General features: G+C 48.9%; 1 protein-coding gene across 6 annotated transcripts; it reads right to left on the bottom strand.

Moving 5' to 3' along the window:
* Window positions 1-14: 14 nt before the first annotated feature.
* akap9 (A kinase (PRKA) anchor protein 9) lies at window positions 15-26543 on the bottom strand. 6 transcript variants are annotated; one of them, XM_037263236.1, is made up of 48 exons: window positions 26305-26543; window positions 24656-24904; window positions 24195-24239; window positions 23925-23990; window positions 23290-23433; window positions 22995-23150; window positions 22730-22927; window positions 20021-22552; window positions 19075-19189; window positions 18713-18905; window positions 18521-18572; window positions 17791-18081; window positions 17457-17714; window positions 16857-16939; window positions 16587-16729; window positions 16333-16460; window positions 13525-13687; window positions 12554-12648; window positions 12305-12422; window positions 11872-11910; window positions 10934-11166; window positions 10714-10833; window positions 9491-9667; window positions 9125-9229; window positions 8894-9046; window positions 8455-8541; window positions 7157-7975; window positions 6896-7021; window positions 6777-6821; window positions 6573-6707; window positions 6447-6491; window positions 4619-6334; window positions 4490-4547; window positions 4262-4389; window positions 3978-4157; window positions 3719-3889; window positions 3522-3626; window positions 3249-3433; window positions 3011-3161; window positions 2661-2951; window positions 2037-2513; window positions 1757-1927; window positions 1460-1666; window positions 1105-1340; window positions 942-1036; window positions 707-821; window positions 502-632; window positions 15-426 (listed from the first exon to the last, which is right to left on the bottom strand). In XM_037263236.1, the coding sequence occupies exons 1-48, from the start codon at window positions 26350-26352 to the stop codon at window positions 380-382; spliced, it is 11625 nt and encodes a 3874-aa protein (XP_037119131.1). In that variant the 5' UTR covers window positions 26353-26543; the 3' UTR covers window positions 15-379. The 6 variants fall into 6 exon arrangements, with proteins under 6 accessions (XP_037119131.1, XP_037119133.1, XP_037119132.1 ...); XM_037263238.1 differs by having other exon boundaries at window positions 17463-17714; XM_037263237.1 differs by having other exon boundaries at window positions 23925-23987.
* Window positions 26544-27965: the final 1422 nt, after the last annotated feature.

Genomic DNA, 27965 nt, shown 5'->3' with positions numbered 1-27965 from the left:
CAATGATAAAAATGCACACTCAAATCTTTTCCTTTATTTCAGTTTTTGACAAAATAGCCAGAAAAGCCTCTATAAAAATACGCTCTCGACAAATGTCTTCAGGCCTTGACAGAAAACGTGTATAGAAGAATCCAGTTAAGCCCCTTCCTCGCAACCAACACCCACGCAAACATAAATTAATCTCAAAAATCTTTTTAAATTATCCACAAACAAAATGTACACCATTTGTCGTTGACTTAAATTACATATCATTCAAGTGGCACGGCGACAAAAAAACGAGACGCAAACCTGTCGCACGCCGATTTTGAAAATAGTGTTTTGGTCCATGTGGAAAGAGAACAGTTCGCATCGGTAAAGGCAACTTGTTTTTTTCGGCGTCTTATCTTCTCAAGCCGAAATGTAATGGAGCGAGTGATGACGATGCACCTGCAGAAGAAGAAATAAGATATTTCAGAGGAGGGATTCTGTTGTAAAATGTGGCATGTTGTGAGTGATGAGAACCTGACGTGACGCTCCCCAGCCTCCTCTGCAGGGCCTCCAGTCTCGAGATGTAATCGGTGAGGGCTCGATCGGGGTCGTAGCTCTGCAGGTGGGCGCACGTGAGCATCCCGGGGTCTCCGGCCGCATGAAACCTTAGATGCAAGAAATGAATCATTAAAAGTTACCGTTGTTAAGCCTTGGTGGAGGCTCCTGAATTTCGGCCTACCTGTGCTGTGCGGAGCAGATGGGTGACCTGGGTGATTCCCGCCCGCTGCGTCCTCTGCTTGAGCCCCCTCCTCGGTCCCGGTACACGTCCATGCCCGGGTGGAGGTAATCAGTGCCTGAAGAACAACAAAACTCAAGTTGACTAATTGTATGATTAAAAATAAGTTTGAGAGGAGGCCGCCCGTGCCTAATTCCGACTAGCATTTTTAGCAATTAGCATGATAGGATTTATTCACCAATCATTTGCGTGGCTTCACTTTTCTGGACGCCGAAGGAAGTCGTGTTGCTCATGCCTGTCGTTTTCTGCCAGCGCTTGACCAGGAAACGCATTCTGGTACACAACAAAATGAGCAAGCTCAGTAAAAAATCCGCTGACTTATTTTCTCTCTGTCGACTCACCTGGAGAGGGCGATGGAGACGCGCACGGCCGAGCGGAAGCGCATGAGCCCTCGGCTGCGCTGCCCTCGGAAGCCGCCGGCGAGCCCGTCCGAGGGCCGACCGCCCATCCTGTAGAGCAGAGCGAGCGTGGCTTCCTCGCACTCCTGGAAGCTGCCCAGCAGCAGCAGCAAGTACTTCTTCTGGTAGATGAGAGCCTTCCGGAAGCTCTCCGAGCGCAGGTACCTGCCGTACATCCTCTGCACGGGCACAAGCGAGGACACAAAGTTGCTCTCTCAACACTTGTTTTTAATGCAATGCATTCAAAAGTAATTTTTCAGGTCATCCTTTCTGTTATTAAACAATATTTCCTTCCGACCTTGAGCGCAGTGTTGTCTGCCTCGGGTCCGGTTATCTCCCTCAGCGTCTGGGTCCTGATCTCCCCTCGGAGCCGGGCCACCTGAGTGAGGGCTTGATGTAGGGCTTTCTCTAAGCGGACCTTCTCCCGACGCCACGTCTCCTTCTCCTGAGAGAGCAGCAGCATGTCGGCAGAACCTGACCCAGACGCGCCTCTCCTCCCGCTGGACTGTGAAAGGGTGACGAATATGATTACTACCACTGCTATATTGTAGATTTTTATGGAATTTATTTTTACAATAAATAAATTGATACTCACGTCGTCGCCTGTGTGCCGGTAGCAGCGGAGTTCTTCTTCCAGACGCAGCAAGTGGTTCCTCAGGTCATTCTTCTCCTCCGTCAGCCGGCCCACGAAGCCAGTCAACTCGGCATTCTGCCGAAGCAGACGCTCTGTCAGGGAGGAGGACCCTCCCGCCAACTGGGCGGAGTTCTAAAGAGCGGGTGAACATCTCATTAGTCATCATACAGCCAACTTCCATTTTGTGTGGAGAATTATTTTAGTATTGTTATGTTGCAGTTTGATTTTATTCCACACTCACTTCAGGGATAGATGGGAGAACTGGCGATTGCTGCAGCATGTTGATGACATCATCAACACTGGACTGGAGCACCAACAGGTCTTCTCCGGTGATCTCAGCAGCGGGCTCGCTCGCCATGCTGCGGACCTTGGAGGCGACGAGGTGCAGTTTACCCAAGACGGTGTCTGTCGTGCGCCACGGGCCCTGGTGGTGTTGGTGGTGCGGCCCGGGCGGCGTGCCCTGCCCGGCGCCACCCTCCCGAGCCAACCTCTCCTCCAGTCGCTCCTTGTCCTCCTCCAGGCTCCTCCTCCTCGCCTCCTCTCTCGCAAGCAGGTCCCGCGTCTCCGACAGCCGTGCTTTCAGGTTGTCCAGCTGTGCCAGGGCATCCAGCAGAGCTTCGTTGCTCTGCTTGGACTTAAGGCCCGCCAGAGCCAGCTCCTCGTCCTTTCTCAACACTTCCAGCTTCTCAGCCTCCATTTGGCTGAGGAGTTGCACCAACTAGAAAACATTTTCAAAAAACATTTTCTTGATTTGAAATTTGAGAGAGGATCTTTTATTAATTTTAAATGTTTAGCATGCCTATAAAACTTGCTTTTACAATTGATAAAACAAGACTAGAAAAAATGGCCCTCACACAACAGCTACCTGTGCCTGCTTGTCATCCAACTGCAGTCCTTCCAGAAGGTTCTCGTCCTGGCTGACTGGGGCTCCACTTCCCCGTAGCTCCCTCTTTGTTCCCAGCACGGCGCTCATCTCGCGCGCCTTGGCTCGCTCCGTCTCCAGCTGCACTTGGAGCTCCTGGAGGCGCCTGTGCAAGCTCAGCTTCTCCCGCTCAGCCTGCTGGCAGAAGCTGGAGGAGCCCTGGCGCTCCTGCTCCAAGTTGGACGTCAACTGCTCCGCTTGTCTCTTTTGCTCCTCCAAAGCCAGGTTCAAGTCCTTGGAAACAAAGTCAAAGTCGGTTCGTGTTGTGCCTCTGAGGGCTGGCGAGGTCTTACCTCCAGTTGTTCTCGAGCGTTCTCCTGGTTCCTCTCGGCGCGACACCGCTCCTTCTCCACGGCCCACTGAAGCTCATGGCCTTTCCGGCTTTCCTCCAACAGCTGTTCATTCAGCACGTCCGCTTCAGAGACTTTCTTCGATACCTCGGCCCTGTATGGAATGACAACATGCTAAGCGACCCAAGAAATCATACACGACACACATTTAGTTGAATTTTCCGGTTGTGTCCAATCTAACCTGAGCGCATCCAGTTCTTTAAGGTGCTTGTGCTGAGAAATGAGCGTGGTCTCCAGCTCTAGCTTGGTCTGCGATAGTTCTCCCTTCAGCTCCTCCATCAGCAGCCTGTCGACCCGCGGTGCTCCGTCGGCGTCGCCTCCCCCACGATGCTCTGTCGCACCCAAAAGCGTAGCAGGTGGAGCACCGGAAGGAAGGAGGGAATCAATGGGCGTTTTCCCTTTTGCGTGTCTTTCGATTTCTGCCATGTCATAGCTCGTTTTGAAGAGCCTCACCTTGATGCGGGCGCGCCATCCGACTTCGGAGCTGATGGATCTCAGCGATGAGACTGGACCGGTCAGCGGCGTGGAGGGAGCCCATTGCTTCTCTGTGCTGAGCATCCTGGACACAGTTGGATTGATAAGAAGAAGAAAAAAAAATCAATATTTCCAGATACAGTATGTAATAGTCAATGACAGTGAAATTACTGTTACCTGCTCGGCCAGTCTGCTCTCCAACTGGTTGAGGTGGATGACAGCGTCACTTGTGTCCACCAGGTCAAAGTGGCTGTAGAGGGCATTCTTGAGCACACTACGCTCTCTTAGAAACACCTGGCGCACCGCTTCCAAGAGCTCAGCGCGCCAATCCGCCGAGTCGCCCGACATCTAGCAGGACACAAATGTTTCATTTTATTCTGTTTTATGTATCGGTTTTACCGTAAACTTCAACTATGAGTGATAACTAAACAAAAACCTGTGTGGTCTGCATGTGAGCGATGAGGCCTTTAAGGGACTCCATGGTAGCCATCAGGGCATCTCTCTCCTTAAGCCAGATCTGCAGGTTCAATTGGCCGCCGGGTTCGCTTTCAGAAACGGGAAGCTCTGACAGCGAGAGAACCTCCATGCCCTCCTTGTGCACCTCGCGCAGCAACGACTGCAGGGAGAAACAACAATTTGGGTTTCAAACCTCAGTTAGGGGTTTAAGTTAGGATTTACAAGAAGACTAATTTCCAGAATAATTCTAAAGTCTGGTTTTACCTTGATCTTATCAGGCAACACTGGATCGTCTGCCTCTCTTCTGGCACCTTCAGGAGTCACCCGAAACTCCTGCTGAAGTCCACTCGGAAGGTCATACCCGGTCCTCTGGCTGTAGTCGGAGCTGCTGTCTGCATCGAGGAACAAAAGGACAAATAAGATATGTGTGAAATTGTATTTTACTGGAAAGATGCACGCCTCGAATCATTGCTGCATCAGTCTTGACCTTACCACTTGTGTAGCCATCTTTGAATTGTGACAGCAGCACATCTTGTCTCGATGAGGGGACCTAAAAACAGAATTTCATCAGTATTTCTAAAAAAAAACATTTCAATGACGAAAATGTATTTGACGGCTCACCTCGGCAACGCGCAGCTTGTCGATGACGGTCTTGAGCGCCTTGCACTCGTCCTCCAGGCTGTGCGCATCGCGTCGCAGCGCGTCGCTTTCCGAGATGTGCCGCGCCTCCATGTCCAGGATTTCGGCCGCGTGCAGCTCCTGCATTTGGACCACCTTCTCCCGGAACTCTCCCATCACCTCCTCCAGCTCCTCGTTGGCGGCCGTCTGCGTGGAAGCGTCCGCCGCCGACGGCTCGGGACTTCTGGAGGGCGCGGAGCTTTTCCTGGAAAGAGACGCCTTGTCTTTGCTCCCCCTGGTGAGGGGCTGCTTGCTGCTCGCTTTCTTCTTGGGCTGGGAGGTGGAAGAAGTGGAGGAGAAAGGCTGAGGGGACGCAGCAGGGGAAGGAGAGGTCGAAGCAGCCTTTGTTAGGGCCGCTTTAGTGTCCCGGAGTTCATTTTTCAACTTGGAAATGGAGACCTCGTGGAGCTTGATTTCCTCCTGGAGCTTCTCATTGAGGGATTTGGAACAACTCAGATCTTCTTTGGTGGTGTCGGCAATCTTCTTCACCTCCTGGAGCTCCTCTTTCAGCTGCAAAATGTAGACCTCGCGGAGCTGGATCTCCTCATTGTGGGATTTGGAGTTTCTCAGTTCGTGTGTAGAGTCCGCGTTCATTTGGACCTCTTGGAGTTCCTCTTTCAGCTTTAAAATGTTGACGTCCCGCAGCTGAATGTCTTCTTGTAGCTTGTCATTGTGGGATTTGTAACTGTTGAGTTCTTCTTTGGTGGAATCCAAGTTCTTTTGGACCTCCTGGAGGTCTTCATTGAGTTTAAAAATGGAGACCTCACGCACTTGAATGTCTTCCTGAAGCTTTTCATTGTGGGATTTGTAACTTGTCAGCTCTTGAGTGGAGTCCATGTTCTTTTGGACCTCTTGGAGCTCCACTTCTAGTTTAGAAATAGAGACCTCACGCACTTGAACGTCCTCCCTAAGCTTCTCATTGTGGGATTTGTAACTGTTCAGTTCTTCTTTGGTGGAGTCCAAATTCTTTTGAACCTCCTCGAGTTGTTCTTTGAGATTTGAAATGGAGACTTCGCACTCCTTAATGTCCTCCTGAAGCTTCTCATTGTTGGATTTGTAGCTGCTCACGTCTTTGTTGGTGGAGTCCACATTCTTCTGGACATCCTGGAGTTCCTCTTTGAGCTTTGAAATGGTGACCTCACGGAGCTGGATCTCCTCCTGGAGCTTCTCATTGTGGGATTTGTAACTGTTGAGTTCTTCTTTGGTGGTATCAATGTTCTTTTGGAACTCTTGGAGCTCTTCTTCTAGTCGACTAATAGACTCTTCACGCACTTGAGCGTCATCCTGGAGCTTCTCATTGAGGGATTTGTAACTATCTATTTCTTTGGTGGTGTCCACGTTCTTCAGGGGATCCTGGAGCTCCTCTTTCAGCTTCAAAATGGAGCCCTCACGGAGCTGGACATCCCCTTGGAGTTTCTCATTGTTGGATTTGTAGCTGCAAACTTCTTCTTTGGCGGCATCCATGTTTTTTTGCAACTCCTGGAGCTCCTCCTTGAGTTTAGAAATAGAGACCTCACGCACTTGAATGTCCTCCTGGAGTTTCTCATTGTGAGATTTGTAGCTGTCGAGTTCGTCTTTGGTGGAGTCGGCATGTCTTCGGACCTCTTGGAGCTCCATGAGAAGGTTTGTCCTGTCTGCTTTGTCCTCTTCGGCTTTCACCTGCACAGAAAATACAAATCTGAATATCTAGTAGCAATAGGTCATTCATTAAAAAAAAAAAAATCGTTTAAATTTCTCTCCCAATGAAGTTGATGATCAACTTGGTACTTACTTGTAAAAGGTCTTCTTTAAGTTGAGCGATGGTCAGTTCCCGCTCCTGTGGAGGAGAAAAAAATAAAAAAAATACATTTACATGTCATACTTGAATAGTTTTTGTCATCTACTGCTGTATCAATACCTGCAGAAGCTCCTGCAGCTTCTCCAGCTTCTCCTTGCAGCTGTTCAGCTCCTCTTTGGCGAGCGCTGCCTCCTTCTGGGTCCTCGTCAGCTCTTCTCGCAGTGCCTGCGTCTCCTTGTCTCCTCCAGAAGATACCTGGGGGCGGATAATTAGTGAGCTGCTACTTTCATGGGGTAAAAACATGACAATTTAGATGAAGTGTACCCCCTCAAGCTGCTCCTTAAGTTTTTCGATTGTTTCCGTTTTGTCCTAAGAGAGAAAACTGTTACTAAATGTTCCCTTTAGAGAAGGTTTGGACTAAAAAAGGAGAACTGATTGGTTACTTTGAGTTCCTCCTGGAGCTGCTGGCATAGCTCCATATGGTGGTCCAGCTGTTTTTTGGCAGCCGAGGCTTCATCTCCGGCCTGTTGAAGTTCCGACGAGAGCGCTTGGTTACCAGCTGAGGCCTGCTACAAAGAGACAGAGGGGTTGTCATGGATTTAGGTCTCGGTTCTTAACATGTCATTTTACAAACACGTTTTAATATTTCAAATTAAACTGTCCGAGGCCAACGTGTGCACGATAGCTTATCTAAACCTTTTTACCTCCACAGCTGCAGACGTTCTAGGATGCTTTCCGCCCGTCATCTGTCTCAGGAGATCCAGGAGCGCCGCCAGCCTCTTCTCGTACTCAGCCTCCTTCGATCTGGAGAGCAGCTGCTCCCGAAGCTCGTGGTTCTTCTGGATGCCACTTAAACTGGCCTCAAGCTCCTCAAGCTTCTGGTGCAGGTGGCCCACCTTGTCGCCCTGACGGTCTTTGGAAGCCTGCTGCTGCTGAAGAGCGTCCAGGGTGGCTTGGCTGACTAACGCCGCGGCAATCTTCTCCCTTAAATGCTCCTCCAGGGAGGACACTTTCCCCTGAAGCTCTTCGGCGTACTTTCGACAGCTGCTCAGCTCGGCATCTTTCTTGCCGGCTGTGTCCTCCAGCTCGTGGACACGGAGACGGAGCTCGTCCACGCTGGATGTGGCGCTCTTCTCCAGAGCTCGCACTTGGGCCTGCGCTACCACGAGGTTGGCGGTTTTCTGCCTCAGGGTCTCCGTGAGGTCCTCCGATTTCTCAGTGCTCTCCTTCAAGCGCCGGTGCGTCTCCAACAGCTCGCCGTGCTCCGCTTTGAGGTCACGGAACTCTCCGGAGACGAGGTCCATCTTCTGCTTCAGCTCGTCGTAATCGTACTCCTTACCCGCGTGGGCCTCGTCATCCTCTTTGCGCTCCATGTGGACCAGCTCCTGCTGGAGTTTGTCGATGACTGCGTTTAGCTGCTCCAGCTCCTCCTCGCTCTTGCGCTTGAGACGTTCCTGCTCGCTGCGCAGGCACTCCACCTGCGACTCCAGGTCATTGATCAGCGCATCCCGCTTATCAATTCCCTGAAAAGGTGACCCAAAACATATGAGCACACCAAATGTTTCCATCTGCTTCACCTCTTTTGGAAGAAACATTTGAGTCTCCGCTTTACAAAGATATTTTTTGAACTCATTTTAGATTACACCAGGGGTGGGCTCAGTATATCCCAAGCACTTGGAGGATTTACATGACTAAAACTGTCTTAAAAGAAACTATTTTACCTACCTATTTGAATTTGACCTCATCTTCACATCATTTGTTAAAGAATGAAATGTGGTCTTCAAACCGACCCCTTGGTGAAGCGTTCATTTCACACGGAAACTCAAGAGTTTGAATGAGTCACCACACAACGAGCACATGGATTTACTTACCAAGACAAACACAAGACCACAAAATGGATGCCACCAAAAAATGAGAAACACCACACACGACCATGAAGCTATGCACACACCGAACAGGCTGGCGCATTCCGTTTTGTGCGTGCATAGACATGGCTTGTTACCTTGTTGCCAGACGTTTTCTCCATGTGTTGGAGCTTAGTGTTCTGTTCATTAAGAAGTGCTATTGCCCTGTCCTTCTCCTCCATCACCTTCAAGAGTCAAGAAATTATAATGTGATGGAAATGAACATGCCACGGCAAATATAAGAGAGTCCAGAGTCAGTCTGATGACTAAATGCTTGAGATTGAAGTTGAAGTCATCTGGCAGACATGGGAACTGGTCAGTTTTCCATTTTGTTCTAGCCTATTTTCTATTTCAGTGTTTCCCGACTTTTAAATCTGGACCTGTTTAAATGTTCTGTCTGTCACAGATTGTGACCATAGTTTTGAAAAGCGCACAACACTGTGAAGCGACCACCCCAGAGTCTACTGGAAGATGCCATTGTCCTAAAATTATTTTTAATGGTGCATTCCAAAGCAAAGACATCTGTTGGCAGGTTACCTGGAGCATGCTCTCCCTGGTTTCTAGGAACTGTTGCTGGCTGCTGATCTCCTTGCGCTGAATCTCCAGTTGCATGTGGAGCTGCTGCATCTCCTCGTTCTTGTTCTCCAGCTCCTCCCGGAATTGCTCCAGCTGTTCCTCCAGGTGACAGATCTGAAGGAGATGATGGCCAACTTTAGGATTACAAACAGTGATATGATCCCGAAAGAGAGCGACAGAAAGGCACACGACCTCCTTCTCTTTCCGCTCCAATGCTTCTCTTTCGGTCTGCAACTGAACCTCCAGCGTGGAGTCCTTTGCCTCAGTGACGGATGCATGATGCGTCTTTTGTTCGTCCTTTGACACAAAATGAAACAAAATATTTGAATTGATATTAGGGTCAAGAAAAAGTCTTGGAATGTGGGAAGAGCACGCACTGCATTCAGTCGTGGTTCATTTACAAACATTGTCTGTATTGGAACAGCCCACACATTGTTCTCGCTTCTGTTCAGCCCCTCCCACCCCTGAGACATCCTCTTAAAGTCAGCCCCCATCGCCATGCTCCCTCACCATACAATGCGGCGCGCTCACACACCCCCACCCTCCCGTGTTCCTAACCTTCTCCAGGGACTCTGCGCTGGCCAGCAGGGCCTGCTCCAGCTCGCGGACGCGGCTCTCCAGCTTGTCAATCTCCTGGTCGCGCTCGGCCAGCTCGCGATGCAGCTGCTCCGAGCCCAGCAGCAGCTCGCTGCACCAGTCCGCCTTCTCCTTTAACTGGGAGGTCAGCTGCTCCACCTGATTAGTGCAAAAAAGGAAGAAGAAAAAAAAAAAGCAAGGAAGAGCCGTTGAAAAGACTCGCTTAAGGATGCCAATTGCTACACGGTGTAGCCGGCACATACACAGCTAGCTTGGAGGTCAGCTGATCCACCTGAGAAAGGAAGGAGGGAGGGTTGGGTGGATGGATGGAGGGGTGGGTGGGTGGGAGAAAAGAAGTGCAGGGTGAAGGAGAGAGAGCTTTCATCCAAGGTTTACAAACCACACAGAATCATTAAACAGGGGATCCACCTGGAGGAGGAGAAGGAAGAAGAGCAAGGAGGGGAAGACACCCTAAAAATGCACAAAGCAAAGGGAGGGGCTGGGAATTTTCAATGCACTTGAGCAAGGGTGGACAAACTTTTGTGCTTGTGGGGCATATGGTGTTCTTTTTTTATTCTATTTTATTGACTAGACACCAAAGAATACAAATAAATGAATTAACATAAATTTGAATTTTTTTGGGCTACATTAATGCAACAATTACAACTCTCCATTATGTAAAGAAAAATGCTCGATGGTCTGATTTAATGAACAGTCCGAGCCATTGTTTCCCCACCCCTGCACTAAACGGTCTTCAGGGTGTTGGGGGGGAGGAGGAGGGACACATTTAGCGACTAGAAGCAGTACCTTTAAGAACACTCCATCCACCTGCAAAGACCAGGGAGAGAGGAGGTGGGAGGAGCGTCAAGGAGCACAGAGCACCAAGGCAAACACAAAAAAAGAGAGAGAGCGAGCGAGAGGTGACGCAATGAGGAGGAAGCAAAGGAAGCTATGGAAACTATTTCAGGTATTTAAAAAAAATTAACAAATTTGTAAGACATCACCACCGGGGTCATTCCCTGTGAGTTGGAAGCACAAATAATGTTAGAGAAGATGATTCAACCCTTCCATGCAAGTTGAAAACAAAGAAGTCTTACTATCGTTACAGCAGAGAAGTGTGGAGGATTACAAGCTAGGGTAAATCTATTGTGGCGTGGCGCCGTGTCGTATATGGCAAAAGCACCGCCCTTCCCTTCTTTCGTTACCTGTTGGCTTCTTTGCTCCGAGCCGCCGGGAGACCTCTGCTGGTTCTTCAGCTGCTGCTCCAGAAGCTGGATCTCATTCTGGAAGACGTCACGCTCGTGTTCCCGGTCCACTGCTTGCTCCTAGAAACAAGAAAGCGAGAAGAAGCTTCTTTCATAAAACAGTCTTCATACTTACAGGGAATATAGTTTTTGTGATATAAAAAAATGAGACCAAGCTGACATCAAGGAAGCGCCGGTTCTTGTCCAGCTGCTTCTCCAGTGCCTGGATCTGCTGCTGGAGGTCTCTGGTCTCGGTGTTCCGGCCGTGCTCCAGCTCAATCACCCGGTTGACCTGCTCCTCCAGCTCGGCCTCCAGGGTCTTCACCTGCTTCATCAGGTCGGCGCTCTCCTTCTCCGCCTGGCGCTGCACCTCCACCTTCTCCTTCATCAGCTTTTCCGTCTCCTCCAGGAGATCTGAACGGGCACGCAGGTGTCAGTGCATGGACATTCATTTTAATTGATGATATTTTGGCGATGAAAAGGATGCTGAGGCGACTGAAGAATCCATTTAAATTTGCACTGTTACTTAAACCTTCACAGTGGATATTTGATACGTGTAGGCCTAATCCAGATGTTGGCTTATCCTCAGACAAACATCCCATTCACTGATCCAAAATGACCCGTCGCCACCACCACCAAGACGATTCTCCTTCCGCTACCATGAGGATGGTTTCTTCCTCATTAGTTCACCGAGGATCAAAAGCCCACCCGCCGCGGGATTAGCAGTGACAAGGTAGGACAAGTGTGTGAGTGACAGACCATAACATTACAATATCCATGCCCAGGAAGCATCGACAGGAGGGGAGGAGGGGAAATTGCAATCATCTTACTGGTGCAGATAATAATCATTTAAAAAAAAATAATAAAATACTGATGATTAGGAGACCGGCGTTACTTTCATTCCATCATGCTCTATTACTCAACCCAAGATGCTGGGCAAGTTTAGTGAAAAGCAAAAAAAAAAAAGCGAAGCAAAAGGTTAGTGATTGTGATCGTAAGCCCAAAAGCAAGCACGAGCTTTGAGTAAGTCAGATACGTAAGTTGGCTTAGGGTTACGGATCTCATGGGTTAGACAATTATAGAGGGAGAGGAGCTGAGCCATGCTCAAAGTGGACACACCTGCTTCAGGTGCTGCAACCATTGCAGCTTCAACTAGGCCTACAGGAGGATAAGAAAGCACACGAGTTGAACATGCTTTGCTTTTGTGTCGCCGACAGGAACATCTCAGAAGAAAAAGACGGCAGAAAAACAGGTATGCGGCAGTTTTTGGTTTTGTGGTTCATCATTCGGGTGTTAAGTAGTTCTCACGGGATGACGAAGCACATAGCGTGAAAGGAAGCGGTTTTCTTCAATTGCCCCATGTTCTAAAATGTGGAGGATACTCACCTTTCAAAAGACTAAATATTCTCATGGGACACCTTTTTCATAACAAGAGGTGCAAAAATTCAATGCCGAGCAATTCAAGCAATGTTAAGATTTTAAGAAATTGACACTCCGTGTTTTTCAGGACACACATACTACTTTTTGGTGAAAGGTCTTCTGGGATACGTACAAAGCTCACGGGTGCTGGCGGTTTCTCGCATGGCGTCTTGTTGCCGGGAAACCAGCTCACGCTCCTCCTGCATTTGAAGCCTCTCCTGCTCTAGCTCTTGCAGTCGACTGCCAGTAACCTGCATTAAAAAAAAAAAAGGGTTACCCCTCACACGCGACGTAATCTCATTTAAGTTACAGCGGGTTAAAGGAGTTCAACTTCACTGATGCAGCGTCATTTAAAACTTGGCATCAGTATCTATCTACCTACCTGCAGCTCCTGCTCCAAGCTCAGGTGGAGCTCCTCCTTCTGACGTAGCTGCTCCTCCAGGGCAGCCCGCTCGCCCGTGTAGCCGTCAATCAGACCTGCGTGAGACCAGGTTAGGTAAATGCGAGCGAGTCGATGCAAAGAAAGAAAGAAAAAAATAACGCAAACAAACCTCAAGGTTACCAGCAAGCACAAACGCATTCCCGCTGCATAATTGACATGAGCACGCCTGACCCATTTTGCTCGACGTGTGAAACAGGACTGAGTTGCAAATACAATGAAATGCTTCATAACGTCGCAGCTAGGCCACAGGTCAGTAAGCATTTCGCTCTGGGATGCCATTCGAGGGTTGCCGACACAGACGAGCGAGTGCTTTTCTCCAAGAATAACAACTCGATCTCACGAAAGTGCATTTAGTAGCTCAAAAATGGCGGCTTGTGTGGATTGAGCGGTGTTGCAGGGTAAATATCCCTCGTGTTGTCGTTTTTCAGCCACCTGAGCAGGACATTGGGATGAGTTTGCCTAAGGAGGGTTCTTCTCCGGGATACACCACTCACATGTCGTGGCTTTTTTTTTTCCCCAATCATGTCGAGACATTGTGAGAACATTGGAACACAGCGCAGGTGCAATCCAAGTATTTAACACAGTGTCACTTATCCAATAAGTTTGATAGCAGCAAATATCGGATTTCTGCAACTGAATAACATGATCGTTCAAAAACAGAAAAAATAAAAGCATCGAAGTCTCACCATCACTGTGTGTTTCCAAAAGCTTGCCAAATGCTGCTCCGTACTTGATAAAGTTGAGCTCAATGTTAGCGCTGGTGTTGTTTGGTGTGCGTGCGCAAGCCAAGGGAACCATTGGTGTTGTGCAGTACCGGCTGTCTCTGACATGGATGGCCCCGGTAATCGAGCTAAGTGACACCCCATTCACCCACCCTAACAACTGTAAAAAATAAAAGCTCAGATGCTCACCCTCGGCCCGGTGAAGCTCGAGGGCCAGTTGCTCCCGTGCCCGGGCCTCCTCGGCGAGGCGCTCCTGCAGCTCCTCCTGCTTCTGCAGGAGCTCGCTGATCTCCTGGTTGTGGCGGAAGGACTCGCGCAACAGCTCCGTCTGGGTGATGTGGGCATGTTCGAGCTGAGAGGTGACCACAACAAAAATTATTATTGTACCACCCTGAGAGTGTTGGGCATTTTTCATCTCCAAGTCAGCAAAGGCCTGATTCTTCTATGACCTGTGGTGTGGGGTGTGTTTAACATTTCCTTGTTAAATCATTAATTAACTCATGTTAACCTGTTGAATATTTCAAATGGAAAATCCTTGTGTTTACATGGTGATCAGTCAGTGTTCCGCAGCAGATGACACAAACAGTAGGATTATATTTTCTCCACTTCATAGCTAGGACACGAGAATTGTGACGTTAAGCAAGTTGCGCTTCGTTGCCATTCCACGATGACTCGCCAAAGCATTTGCCTATCTCTGGAGTTCAAAGGTCTTTCAGCGACATTATGCAAAGCAGGAAGTGGTGACACTGTCACGTGGAAGTCACACAATCCTGCTAGTCAGAGATGTAAAAAAAATTATGACTGTGGCAAAAAAAAAAAAAAAGCAGAAGGCTTATACAGATTGAATTCCTGGACTGAAGATAAAAATAAAAAAAACACAGACTGAACTGTACTGGAGTAAAAAAGTAAAAGGCAGCCTCGCCCATTTTAAAAACGTGCCCAACAAAAACAGAACCACGAATGATTATTCCAGCCGACAGCAGGGGGGAAAAAAACCTCTTAATAAGGCCATGAGGATGAAATATTTTGCTTTTCTGAAACCCGCCACTGTTCTCCGTTGATATTTAATTCATCCCGTGCAGAAATGAAGCTGCGGGTGGTGAAATATTCATCTGCGCTTCTCATGCGATGCATGAGGTGTAAACTTACTGTAAAGGGAGGTGTGGGCAGAGAGATTCTGGAGATAACTTTAAGCAGGTGACCACTTGTGCGATGATTGACGTGCGAGATTTGCGTCTGCACTATGACGGCGTTCTTCTCCGTCAAGGTGCTGTAGACGGGGAAAGGCCGCGGGAGGGGGATCCGAGATTCCACCTCGTACACGTCCTGGTCCTCCCCTTCAACCCACGCGGTGTTCTGCATCCTGGAATTCCAGAAGGAGCGGTGGGAATCCATGCCTGCCGTTGATGCCGTTTCTTGGATCAGCGGAGAAGGCTCGCCATGGCAACGGTTAACGCGTCGGTGGATCGGTTGAGCAGGTAAACAGGTCCGACCGCACCGAGCGGCGAAGGGGAAAAGTCCAAACGGGGGCTCGTCATCCCGATTCCATCAACTTGAGCGGCATTCCTGAACGCGGCGGCCGCCGGGAGGTAACGAGTACTCGGCGCTCCGGGTCCTCTTGATCGTGATCCTGCTGACCTTCTTTTTTCAGTGCAGAAGCACAGATCGCATCCCCCTCTCCCAAACAAAGCTATATCGCCGTAGCAACAACACGCTTTTCCCCAGGGCTTTTAATTGCTCAGTACAGGCGAGGGTGACGTGACATGACAGAGGTCCTTGCAGACTTTGCCCGTCATTCCCGCCGCTCTCAACTCACCGGGGCTGGAGCGCTTATCAAGCGAGGTTTCCTTCCTGTATTCCACGCAAAGAAACTCAATTCCAAAACTTCCATGGCTGTTTTTCCCCCATTGTGGTTCATTCACCGCACTGATCCCCGGGCTGAAGAATTGTGCTCAGTGAAACCAAGGAGGGAGGAAGGGAGGGAGGGAGGGAGGGAATGAGGGCACGGGAGGTGTGGCTTCTTTTCCCAACACCACCGGGTAAACCAGGTAGAGTAGCAAATGGATCTCTCCCACACACACACACACACACCCACACACACATTGACACCACTCCCTATCGCACGACACTGCGCACAAATAATAAGCCCGAGACAACAAACACACACACGCACACACACCCTCCCAGCAACGAAGTCGTCAAACCGGATTCACTCGCACGCAGAATCATTAAGAAGTTCCAACACGTCACCTAACTCGGTGACATGCTGTCATACTTAAAACACTTTCCCCTTGCCAGGAAAATCATTAATAAAAACAGACGCTTTGCCTTATATACTGCCAGTTGTTCTCACCTCTATTTACATTTGGGGAAGGGAAGTTACAAGTAGGATGTGACCATGGACTTTATTTTTTTTGCATGCATTCTTGTGCATGAGCAAGCTGACTGTGGCTTTTTCTTTTTTTTACTCTATGGCCAGTCCTTCTGATGATTTCCATTAGGCTAGGTGTCAGAACATATGCAAATGTTGCAAATTTGACTTTAAAAAAAATATATATATATATTCAAAAGAAAGCAGAAAGATGCTGAACAACAGTGACGCCTGGCTTGAACTTGGATCGCTACAAGCTATTTTTAGATCGCCAAGACAAATGGCATTCAAGCGTGAGTAACGCATGAATTTCAGCCACGGGGATGCGCCGTGCACTCGCTTACAGTAACAAGCTCAATGGCCTAGTTAAAATCCAGTCAGAGGGGCCGACGCTACACGCAGCGGGCGCACGGCATGGGGGCGGGGGGTCTTTCATGATAGGCTGGGACAAAAGCACCATGTAAATACAGCTCGTTTCTAAGGGCGACCGCTGGGAATGGGAGCGGGGGGCGTTTTCCAGACAACTTAGTTGAAAGGTCCCATTCTGCAGTCACCTCCAGACTGAGAAAACTAATAACCTCACTTGTGGGTATAAAACCTCTAAAAAATACACAGCCTTTTAGTACCTGGTTGGTGGTGTCAGTGATAACCATCAGCATCTTCTCCAAGGCCGTCTGGAGGCGAGCGCCGATGCCCATCAGGTGCTCCTCGTCCTCCCCCAGTTGGAGGCTGTCGCCAGACTTGGCAGATTGACCTAGTGTGAGAAGAGATATGGATTAGTTCACATTATTGTGCAAGGTGGTGTTATCGTGAGTGACCTTTTGGCACGTGCTGGCAAAAAGAAATGCAGTTTGAGTCAGTGTAGTAGCTGTTTACATGCCTGTGACGTGCGGTGTGGATGACGCTGCTGAAGCGTCCGCCTGCAGACTTTGCATGTGGAGGCCCATTGTTTCTTCTGCCGCCGCCGTGGTCTTCAGCACGTCGGCCAACACGCGACTGAGCCTCTCGTTAGCCTGGCGCACTCTGAAAGCAAAGCGTATGTGCTGGATTCTCTTGGAAATAAAAAAATTCTCGGTGACGCCGCATTTTGTTCTCGATAAAAGTAGCTTTTAATTGCCACTGCGCCGGCGAAGTCAAACTTAATCATCACCTTTCGTTGTCCTTGTCGATGGAGTCAACTTCATCTTCCTCTTCCTCAACTTTTTCTGCCCAATCTTCTTTCGTCTGTAGCGGCTGCATGGGAAAAAAGGAGAAAAGAGAAAGCAGTCCCGTCATCGCTGAGCCCCAAGAGTTGTACTGTCGGTGACGCAAACTAAAAAAAAAAAAAAAAAAAACGAGCCTGATGACACAGACGAACTTGGACTCTCTTTGGAGTACAAAGAGACACTAGTTTCATTGTGCTGCCATGGCAACAGGTGCAGCCGGGATGCAGCTGCGGGTGAAATAAAACATCACAGCAGCACCACCAGCTGGAGAGTAAATAGTAATGCTGATGTCAAAACCACCTCAAGGGATTTTAGATTCTGGCTTTTTGGGTCCGCCACCAAAAGCCAAGTTGTGGTGGCTCTGTATCTTTGATTATTTATAATAAAATACAATAAGTATCCTACATAAGTGAAGGTAATTGGATTAAATGTGTGGATGCAGAAGTGTGTGTCAAACTGCTCTAAACACAAAAACTGCCAATAAGTGAGTTTTTCAGGCAAATGCAGTTTTAGGTAACAGTGTGTAACAGGCAAGCAACACTCACCTTCACCTCGGCTCCCAATTCAGCTCGCTGCAACTTCTCCCGAAGCTTCCGGATCTCAGTGTTCCTGTCGCGCAGCTCCTTCTCCAGACGTTCCCTCTCTTCTTCCAGCCACGCGCCCATCGACACAGCCGCGTTCTTCTCCGCGCTCTCCTCGCCGTTCGACTGGGTCTGCATGCCGGTGCTGGCCTGACAGGTGAGTTTATTGATCCGGGCCATTTCCGTCTGCTGCGCACACTCCACCGACATCTGGACGATGGCCTGAAGACGACGCATTCATGTCAGAGATCCTCTTATTCGCCGCAAACAAATACGGTGTGGCGCAGCCTCTGGCTACCTTGGCGACTTCCTCCTCCACACTCAGCTTCCCTTGCCGCTCGCCCTGCCCAGCAACACCGACGGTCTCAGAGCAGACCAAGGCCCCGTCGTCAATATCCAGTCGCTCTCCTTTCCTCTCGCTCTCCAGTTGTTGCCGCAAGCTAGTCAGCTCGGTGCGGTGCTGCTTCTCCAGCGCTGCCACTTCTTGGACGTACTCGTTGTACAGCGCCCTCCTGAGCGCCTGCAGCTTGACGCTCAAGCCCGAGCGGGAGTCCAACGCCCACCGGGACAGTTGCTCCTCGGTGAGGTCCTGAAGAAGTGAGAACAAAGTATGAAGCGTGTCGTAATGTAGAAAATAACAAACCCGCCCTTCTGCTCTGGGATCAATACACTTTGTTGTTCCCCGGTCTTGTGATGAATTCCTAACGTCGGTCGGGAACTCTCAAAGTTATGAGGACGGCAAGAGAGCGACAAACTGAGAGGACGACTTTCTCGCGCTCCATTGGCAATAGAGGCGGGTGATGTAACTTGCCAGCCTTTTAATCATTCGATATAGGACAATTCATCCTGCTGAGTCTGGAGCAAAAAGGGAGGGTGGTAATGTAGGGGCAGGGGATATTTAGGACACGTTTAGCCCTAAAGGCTGCTAGCGCTTCCCCTCGCGTCCACTCAGACTGTCAGGCTCTCCAAGCGCAATCAGCTCCGGAGTCAAATATAAATGATGTGACAAGGCTGATAGGAAGTCAAACCTTCAGCTCCTCTTGGTGCTCCGCGACACGCTCTTGGCTGGACTGTGGCCCACTAGAAAGAAAAAAAAAAAGTGTAATGTTAGATGTGAATTAGTGCTTCCATGACGATAGGAAGGTGGATCTGGACATTTTCAAATTAAATAATGGCTCTGAACGATGACTCGAATTTTTTTTTTTTTGCTGCGAACTCACCTATCCTGAGCTTGCGAGCCTGTCAACTCCTGTAGTTGCCACCGTAGCGTGGCAATCTCGGCATTGAAGCGCTCCTCCGTCTCGGCGAGGCTCCTCTGGTATTGAGCTTGGAGGCGCTCCATCTCCAAGCGGTGATTCTCCTCTAGGTGGCGATGTTTCTCCACCGCCTCCAGCCTTTGGACCTCATCCGAATCTGAGTGAGGTATAAAGCATGCGGAGATGGGAGTTACTATTTAAAAAAAAAAAAAATTTCATTTCGATTTTCATCCATTATGAGTGTTTCTGTAATGAACGTCGGCAAGATATTTCTTCTTCTGTAAAAGAATGCCTCTTGCTGTTACGCAACCAAACCATTAGCTGACCTTGGTCAACATCATGCTTCTGATTGTCCGCCTCCTCTTTCAACAGCTCCAGCTGAGCAGCCTGGATGTGAGTCAGGCTGATGCGCCGCGCTTCCAACTGCAGCTTGCGCTCATCCTGAAAACATCAACAATGTATTCAAATCAGAGTTCATAAAAACAGCGGAAAGCAAATATTGACATGAATTAGTCACCTTTTGTTTTTGCTGTTTGCAAACAGCCTGTGATTCAATGATGCAGTTTTGCTCATATCTGGTGATAAATCAATGACGCTAATCATGCGACTAATCCCACTTCAACGACAGAGTTCAGGAACAAGCCAATTATCGGGCGGTAAACATAAAGCAAGGGCTCCGCTCACTGTGATTTATGCATTAGTTCTAATTCATCATCTGCTTGGGCAATTATGCCATGGCTTTGATGCTGGAGGTGTTTGACCATTTCAATGGCGCTTTTGTTGCCAGAATACATTTTGCCGCCATGTATAACATACACGCAAAGACTTTTTTTTTTTTTCCTCAACCTCGGTTATGCACTAAAAAAAAAAGGTTGATATTGAAAAGCAACAGGTTAGCATCTGTCTGTCTTTAAATGTGTTCCATAAGACAAGTGCATCTCAGATTTGACTATTACGATAAGTCGTCCTATATGAATGGTGCGGATGCTCTTTTTGATCATTTTTCCGCCGGTAGCAAGCGTCGCACTTATGGAGCCTCGCGAACATAAAAAGAAAGTCTGTTGTGTAACTCGCAGCAACAGCGTCTCTCTCGCTCAGCAACGAGAGAGCCGTGACGGCGCTCGAGTGCCATCGCTAGATGAGTGTTTTTTCGCGCGGTGTAGCGGGAGTAAGTGGAAAATATGATTTCTGGAAAGGCCTTTTATCATCACGCAAACAAGTCAATCTGAGGGAGGGAGGAAAAAGGCTGATGCCGCCGCGAGCGAGCGCTACCTGTTTGCGAGTGGCGTCTCCCTGGCAGCCATCCGCCTCATCGCCGCCGACCTGGCTCTCCGTCTGCATCTCTCGTTCTGCCGCACTTGTAGCTTTGGCTTCTTCCTCATCCTCGTCCTCCTCTTCCTCCTCCTCCTCCCTCTGCCTGGCAGCCTCTGAGGGGCCTCCGCCGCCGCCCGCTCGGCGCTCCTGCTTCAACCTCTGACGCCTCTTGCGCCGGTTGGAGCCCGAGGCGAGCTTCTGCGCCGGGGCACGTTCTTCGGCGGGTCGCTCCCCCGAGTGCTGGACGTGGGACGGAGAGGGCCGGGAGAGCCTGTGGAGCTCCACGGCCTGCCGGGCGCTATCTGGCTCAGCTTCCGCAGCCTTCAGTACTGACTGGAGAGCTTTGACCTCTTCTCGTAGGGAGCGAATCTCATTCTTGTCATCTCCTTTTGTCATTTGAACCTCCTCCAGCTCTTTTTTCAACTGTCCGATTTTATTCTCTGAGACCACGAGTTGCTCTGTGACTTGGGAAAGCCTACCCGCGAGGGTTTCTTTTTCGTTCACTGTAACGTTGAGCTTCTCTGTGAGTTTGGCCACGTCTTCTCCCGCAGCCTCCGCACACCTTTTGACATTTTCGCCCTCCAGTGCAGCAATTTTGGCCTGGAACTCGAGCGCTTCTTTCAGTGTCTTCTCCTCAAGTCGTGACTTAGCTTCAATAAGGCAGGAATACTCGTCCTTCAGCTCCTGGTAGTTGACTTCGAAATTCTTTTCGGCAAAGGAAAACGTGCTGCGTTGCTTTTCGATCTCCTCCCTCAGCTGGGCGACGAGTGTTTCCATTTCTGCCGTCTTGGCGTCATTTTCCAGCTGCTGCTCCTTGCATTTGCTCTCCCAGCTTTGCTCTTTCCGTTGAAGAACCTCCGTCTTCTCCAGCAACGTTTGCATTTCGCTCTCCAGCTTGGCTCGCTGCTCTCCTCCCTTCCGCAGATCTTCAAGCTCCACTTGGAGCTCTTGCAGCTGCCGCACAAGCTCGTCAGCTTTGGAGCTGTGCAAGGCCATCTTGAGATCTTCCTTTAGGCCGAGGATTTGGTGCAAGAGCTCTTCTCGTTCGTTGGAAAAGGCGGCTTTCTCATTTTGCAACATATGTAGCTGGTGTTCGTAGGTGAGGTGGAGATCATCCAGAGAGCTTTGGTGTTTGATGGCAGCTTCATTAAGGAGGTTCTCGGCGTTGAGGAAGCTCTCTCGACGGAGCTCCTGCCGAAGGAGTGTGAGTTCCTCCTCGTGACTGAACAGCAAGTGGGTTCGAAGCCTCTCCAGCTCGGCCTCCTGCGACTCAGCCATGCGGCCCAGCACGGCGTCTTTCTCCCGTTCCAGCATCTCCAGCTTGATCTTGTAGTTGGTCGTCTCCGACTCGTGCTGGGCCTCAGCCTCCAACGCCGCCTCCCCAGCGGCGGCCAAGCGGCTACGTAGGTCGCCGACGGTCTCCAACAGGCGCCGCATCTCGTCTTGTTGGCTCTCCTGAGAGACCAGACTATTGGACACCAGCTCGGCTTTCTCCCTCGCTGAACGGAGATTGCCGCGGAGGCTCGTGAGCTCAGCCTGGAGGTTGGCCTTTTCTCGGTTGAATTCATTTGTGGATTCTGCCAACGTTGCTTGAAGCTCCTGAATCTTAACACTAAGTGTTTTCTTCATGGTGGAGTTTTGTTCTTTTAGAAGTTCTACCTCGGCACGATGCCGCTCCACTTCAGCTTTATGTCGCTCCGTCTCCGCTTGGTGCTGCGCCAAGACTTGCTCCATACGTGCCGCGTTCTGCAGGTTGAGCTCCTGCTTCATAGCGACAATCTGTTGACCGTACATCTCGTCCAGTTCGGCCCTGAGAAGGTCCAGCTTCCGGGCGTTATCCTCCTGCATTCTTTGGACGGCGTCACCCTCTGATAAGCTGTCCCGGTGACAACGCCTCTGCAGATCCTCCACCGTTGCCATGAGCTGCTTAATCTCATCCGAGGACGTTCTCTCCCTCTGCCGGGAGTTGGCCAGCTCACTTTGACAGCTTTGTAGGTCACCTCGCGCTTTCTCAAGGTGTGATTTACAATTCTCCATTTCGCCTTTACCGCTTTCTAAAGCACGCTTGGTGTTCTGCAGGTCGCCCTGGCATTTTTCTAGCTCAGTTTCCTTCGCGGCCACTCGCTGCTGGAGGCCGCGCAGGCTTTGCCGTGACGACTCCAGCTCCTCCTCCAGCCGGCCGAGGGAACAATCTCGCTCGGAAATGACTCGCTCTTGCTCCGCTATGATCAGGTCCTTCTCGTCGGATGCCTGAATGTCATTCGCCGACTGTCCCAAAATGGCAATTTCCTCTCGGAAGAGGTTCAAAGACGCCGTCTGCTCAGACAGCAGCAGATTTTTCTCCTTCAGTGTGGTGGCGAGAGTCTCTTCTGCTGCTCTCAGTTCAGCAAGAGACTGATCTTGAGTCACGATGACCTTTTCTTTCTCGGCTATGAGCACATCCTTCTCGTTTAGCCTTTGTGTGAATGACTCCTCTGATCTTCTCCCAGACTACAATAAGAGTCAAGCGTTAGACATACAAAAGCAACAGCGGCCACTCGTTACAGACACCGTAATTCCTCAACAGACGGCAACTTCTTTTATACCCCAAGTTTTTTTAAAAATGGCCACCATTTGAGGAAAGAACGAAATCACTTCGAATATGTACAGTCACGTCATGGAACGCACCAACTCCATGTCGCTGATTTGGAACTGGAGCTGATTGATAAGGTCCATCTGCCCATCGCTCTTCTCCTGGTTCTTTCTCGCTTGGACGTTGGCCTCCTCCAGTTGCAGCTGGTATTGCGCCAGCTGCTGCCTGGCCTGAAGAAGGTCCGCGGCCGTGCTGCTATGGCTGGTGTTCCGCAGGGTCTCGCCGGCCTGGAGCTGTTAAAAACAACTCTGTCATCATCAAGATAATGGTGAAGAAAATCATGGAGAATACAACTCCCACCTGCTGGAACTGAAGCTGCAGTTTTTGGCTCTGCTCCGTCAGCGCCAGGAACTCCTTCATGATCTCATCTTTCTCCTCACGCGCTTGCTGGAGGTTTGCGGTGAGTTGAGTGATGATGCCGTCCCTCTGTTTCAACGCGGCCTCAAAGTCCTGCAGCTATTGGGGGGGGGGCACGATGGCATCAATGATTGTACATATTGTACTTATGGTTAATTGGCTTTAGGAAAATGAAGGAGTAGTTGGAAAACTTTCATCCCTGTAACCAAAGCATGTTTCCGGTTGATTAGATATTTACCTTCTGTACACCTTCCGTTCCAAACGCAGCCCGTATATCCTCAAGCTCCTGACTCAGCTCCTCCACTGCTCGCGTCTTGGCTGCAAGCGCCTCCTCGACATCCTCCAGTCTGCCTGCCTTCATCACCTCTCGCACTCCCTCTTCCTGAACAAGGAAGAGCTATTAGAGCATGTGGAGTTTTTTGCGAGACATATGAGAGAAGGAGACAGAGGAGGGCCCGTTAGTCAAAACCCAAGCGCTGCAGCAGGAGGCTTGAAAAGAAGACACACCGACATTAAAGACTGCTCGGTGTGTGGCTAGCCGACACCTCGACACATTACTTAAAGAACTCTGTCACACGTCTCTGCTTTCACTTTGCTGCATCAGCTGTATTGATCAGCGCCTCCATTATCCAAGCAAAAAAAAAAAACTGCCACGTCATGGGTCACTGCAACCTTCAGGCGTGTCAACATCACCAAAAGAACCATGTAGAAGAATACGGACATTAGTACAGAGTTAGTACAAAGTCAATACTATGGGGTGGGGTTGCGAGGGGAGGGTCTTAATATGTTAAGCGAATGGACAGTCAGCAGCGGCAGGCGGCGGTTGCGGCCATCAGGGCCCGTGAGCAGAGCCGCTTGATCAGATTAGCGTACCCAAATAAAATCCTCGGCGGAAGACGTCATTAGATTGGCCATCATCTCACGGCAGCCGTTGACCTGCTAATTCACAAAGTGTCAGCCAAAGAGGAGAGAATCACTCGGATGACAGCTGCTTAAATTTGCAGACATTTGCAAGTCTCTTTGATGGGGGGGAAAAAGGGTGATAGTACATCCATCGGTGGGGAAAGTGGGAAAAAGATCCAGTTTCATTTAAGTGGTCCAAAAAGTATCAGGTCTTAGTTTATCTGAAAGACACGAACTTACCTCAGAGGAATAATCTTCTGCCGTCGTTGAAACTTCGCTCTCGGGCTGCAACACAAGACGTTTACATTTGTACATATTAAGAAAGTTGGATGCAAATGAGCCAACATCGCAAGACAATAAGGGGGGAGGGGGGGTATTGCAGACAAATGCACGACTAAATTGGCCTTAAATTGTGATTAAAAAGTGCTGAAAGGCTGCAGGACTCAGTCAGGCACAAGACTGTCTGTTTCCATGGCAACAGCTGATTTTGTGGACATCAAACGTAAAACATGAGGTTAGAATAGAATAGAATAGATCTTTATTGTCATTGTCACACATGTACAACGAATGTACATGTTCTGGGATAGCGCATAATAGCGGCACAAGATATGTTGCCAACAAAGATATTGGCTGTGGAAAAGCATAAATGCAAACAGTTTTGCAACAATAGGGCAACCACTTAATACACAAGAATCAAATACCTCAATCGTGTACGTTTGATTGTGTACGACAGTCTCCCCACTGCGTAGCGTCTTGGAGAAGCTCAGCTCTGCGGCGGGTGATGCCTCGTTATTTGCTTCCCGTGCTCCATGTCGGCCAGCGGCCGAGTCGTCCTCCCTGCCCGTCGAGCGATCGGGCTCCGTGCTTCCCTGCGAGTCGTCTTCAGGCTTCTTTTTCTTCTTCTTCCTCTGGGAATCCGCGTGAGCTTTGCGTTGACGGTACTCGGCCAGCTGTGAAAAGCAACACAGATGTCACAGACGTGTTTTTGTTTTTTTTGGTTTATCCCATTAATACCAAATCAATTCACCCTTTTTCTGCACGATTTGGGGAACGTCAATCGAAACATGTCATTGTCCGTGTTCGGGGCATCCATTTAACAAGCAACGCATGTCTTTTGCTCTGCCAGCAGGTGCTAATCCCGACTAAAGGATTACACTTCAAACCATGTCAATGATCAGCTTAAACTGACATGAAACTTGCTGACGTCTGAAAATGCTCACTCACTTTACAATCTCTGACGTGTCAATTTCAATTGCCTGCTGGCAGACGTGTTTAACGTTGAGCCCACGTGCATTTCCCTGGTTGACTATCCACTCCATGCCAGCTTTTTTCTGGCAACAGCCTTTGATACTACTTCATTTCCAGGTAACTTCATAATGTATTTGGTGCCACATGAAGCTAATGCGGCTAGCTTGAGTTACAGCTACACATTGTTTGATGGACTCTACAAGGCGCAAGTGTGCAGTCGGGGAAACTTTAGGCTTCGGATGAGCTGCTTAACATAGCCGACTGTCCTATTTGGCAGAGCTGATGCTGAGGTTATGAGGGGTGGAGGCGGCCACATGGAGTCTGCATTTTGCGTTGGAGTTTCTCCATCTGGGCACGCACTAACCACGTAGGTGGAGCAACATATAGTGTCTGGACATATTTACACAAATATTTGTAAGCAGCATTTTGTTGTAAACACACAGTAAATACCATGAAATAAAAGCTGAACTTTTGAATTTTTGTTTCATATGCATCTTTTGATCGGGAATCATAATGCCTTCTGTATACAACAAAAACAAAGGAATTTCTGTTACAATACTTTTGGAGGGCACTGTAGCGCCCATATTTGTTACACTGATTGATTGGAATTGAATGTGCATACCAATGACTAGAACACAACCATTTTATATCTATACTAAGTGGGTAATATTAGTGACCTAATTTGCAAGGGTGCTAACTAACACAGCAAAGGGAGCACAAGTCTGGCATGAGGGGATATGTGTCCTGTAAATCCTGTTCCACCTGCCTGCCAACCTCCCAACAGAGGAGGCGTCGGAAAACCTCTACTTACTGGCCGATCATGCACACTTGAAGCAATCCATCACCAGTTTTAAGCAAACAAATGAGTTTCTCATGCAGGATGACATAAGGCTTCCACTATGTAGCGAGCTAGCAACGGTTAGGCTAAAGCCCCTGTCAGGGACGCACGTTACAGACAGCTGCGAAGGGGGAGGCGTAACAGCTGACGGATCACAACAAGGAGCAGTTAGCAAAAACACAAAGTTGTCAGCAATGTTTACATTCATCAGCGTTTCTTAAAGAGAGGTATGCTTGCTGCTTGGCATCATGGGAGGACTCATACCTTTGCTTTGCCGGTCTCGAGTTTCTTTTGGCGTTCCGCGTCTTCCATGGTCACCGTGGCTAAAACAAATCGGAGAAGGACTCACAGGTCGTGTATCTGCGCCGGTGGTGTAGTGTGTGGGGACCGCGCCGGCTTCCAGTTGGCCGCCGATCGCATTCTCTCAAGGGTTGCCTCCTTGTTGGCAGTCGGCGGCCATATTATTTTCCACGTAAACATGACACCCCACCGAGATGACGACTGATAGGTGGCCTGTAGCCACGCCCCCTGCATTCCACTTGTGTTGCCTTCAGGGACTCGCAGAATTGTTGTTAATGATGATACATTTGTGAATTAAATATTGTTTGTTTTTAACATGTGCCAGGGTACTTCCAGGTGGCAAAAAATGACAACAAATGTTTAGGTTCCCAGCAGAACCTGTAGGTAATGTGGTAGGGTTATGCATATCTTCATTCTCAAGGGTTGACTACTGGGAGCAAAATTAAGTTTAGTGTCTTGCTCAAGGACTCTTGGACATGAAGGACATGAAGACTAGACTTGAGGATTGAACCCACCACCTACTTTGTTTTTGGGGGGGGGTCTCCCTAATCATAACCCTAACTCTAACTCTCTCAAAATAATTTTCTTAAATAAGTCATATTTTGACCTGACCTTGGGTATTCTAATATTAAACATCTCCTCAAGATGGTCTCCCATCAAGGGTACTGCTCACACCCTATTTGCATTATGTCATGAAAAATAAATGATTATAAAACATAAAATTATTTTATATTCATTGTCTGTGGTTTTCTCCCATGCCAATTCATTTATGAAGTGAAGAGACTCATTGTTCTCCCTCCAAAATGACTGCTGCTGTTTCTATGGTAACAGTCAGAGAGCTGTCCCAGTTTGAGGAGCTGCCTTTTTGTTGAGTTTTTTTATGAAAACGTTCAAATCCCCTGCTCCAGTCAAACACTTACGAGAGGTTTTGCTATAGTCATCTCGAGAACATTCTGTTCAACGTACCTGAAGCAGCAGATGAGGACGATGAGGACGCTGTGTGTCGTCGGTTGATGGGAGTGGAGCAACTTATCGTCTGACAGATCTTGAATTCCACCCATCTTCTTTTGGACATGCCGTGTCTAACTTGATGCCACCTGTGAGAGCAGATAGGTTTTGTGCAGCAGCAGCAGCAGCAGAGGGAACTGCGGGGCATTTGAAAGTTTAGGCCCTGGTCTGAATAATTCATTCAAAGACGGAGTATTGTGTCAGCAGCCCCCAAACATGAGCAGAATATAGAGTTTGACAGTTGAATCAAGATTTGAATGCATCTAAAATGAAATGAGTATATTTTCTGATACCATTGTAAACCTTTAAAGCTGAATTAATGAGAAAAATCATGACAAAACGGGTTATAGAGAATGCACTCTTCACTGATTAGTTGGCCACTACTTCTGCAGAGTAAAAGTGGACAAATGCAGGAAATTTAGATTCACAGTAATTGCATTTGATGACGACAACCATTACATTGCTTAAGATATATATTTTTTACCTTTTTACCCATCCTCACTTGAATCTTACACCATGCAGGAGTGAAAGCTGTTTTGCATTATGAATAGCTTGTGCTTCTGTTAAAATATTCATAAGTGGAGACCCTCATCAGTGTTGAGAGCCAAAGGATCAGT

Source organism: Syngnathus acus, chromosome 11, assembly GCF_901709675.1.
Source record: "Syngnathus acus chromosome 11, fSynAcu1.2, whole genome shotgun sequence".
Classification (NCBI taxonomy): domain Eukaryota; kingdom Metazoa; phylum Chordata; class Actinopteri; order Syngnathiformes; family Syngnathidae; genus Syngnathus; species Syngnathus acus.
The sequence above is the reverse complement of the archived record's forward strand: the minus strand, read 5'-3'. Positions and strand labels throughout refer to the sequence as shown.

What these genes read in the sequence shown, in the direction of transcription:
- akap9 (XM_037263236.1), bottom strand. Translation starts at nt 26,352, where the DNA reads ATGGAAGACGCGGAACGCCAAAAGAAACTCGAGACCGGCAAAGCAAAG. An exon ending in CCGCCGAGGATTTTATTTGG is followed by an intron (nt 23,434 to 23,924) that starts GTACGCTAATCT and finishes TTCCTTGTTCAG; the next exon opens with GAAGAGGGAGTGCGAGAGGT. An exon ending in CTCACATGCAGACCACACAG is followed by an intron (nt 3,890 to 3,977) that starts GTTTTTGTTTAG and finishes GTGTCCTGCTAG; the next exon opens with ATGTCGGGCGACTCGGCGGA.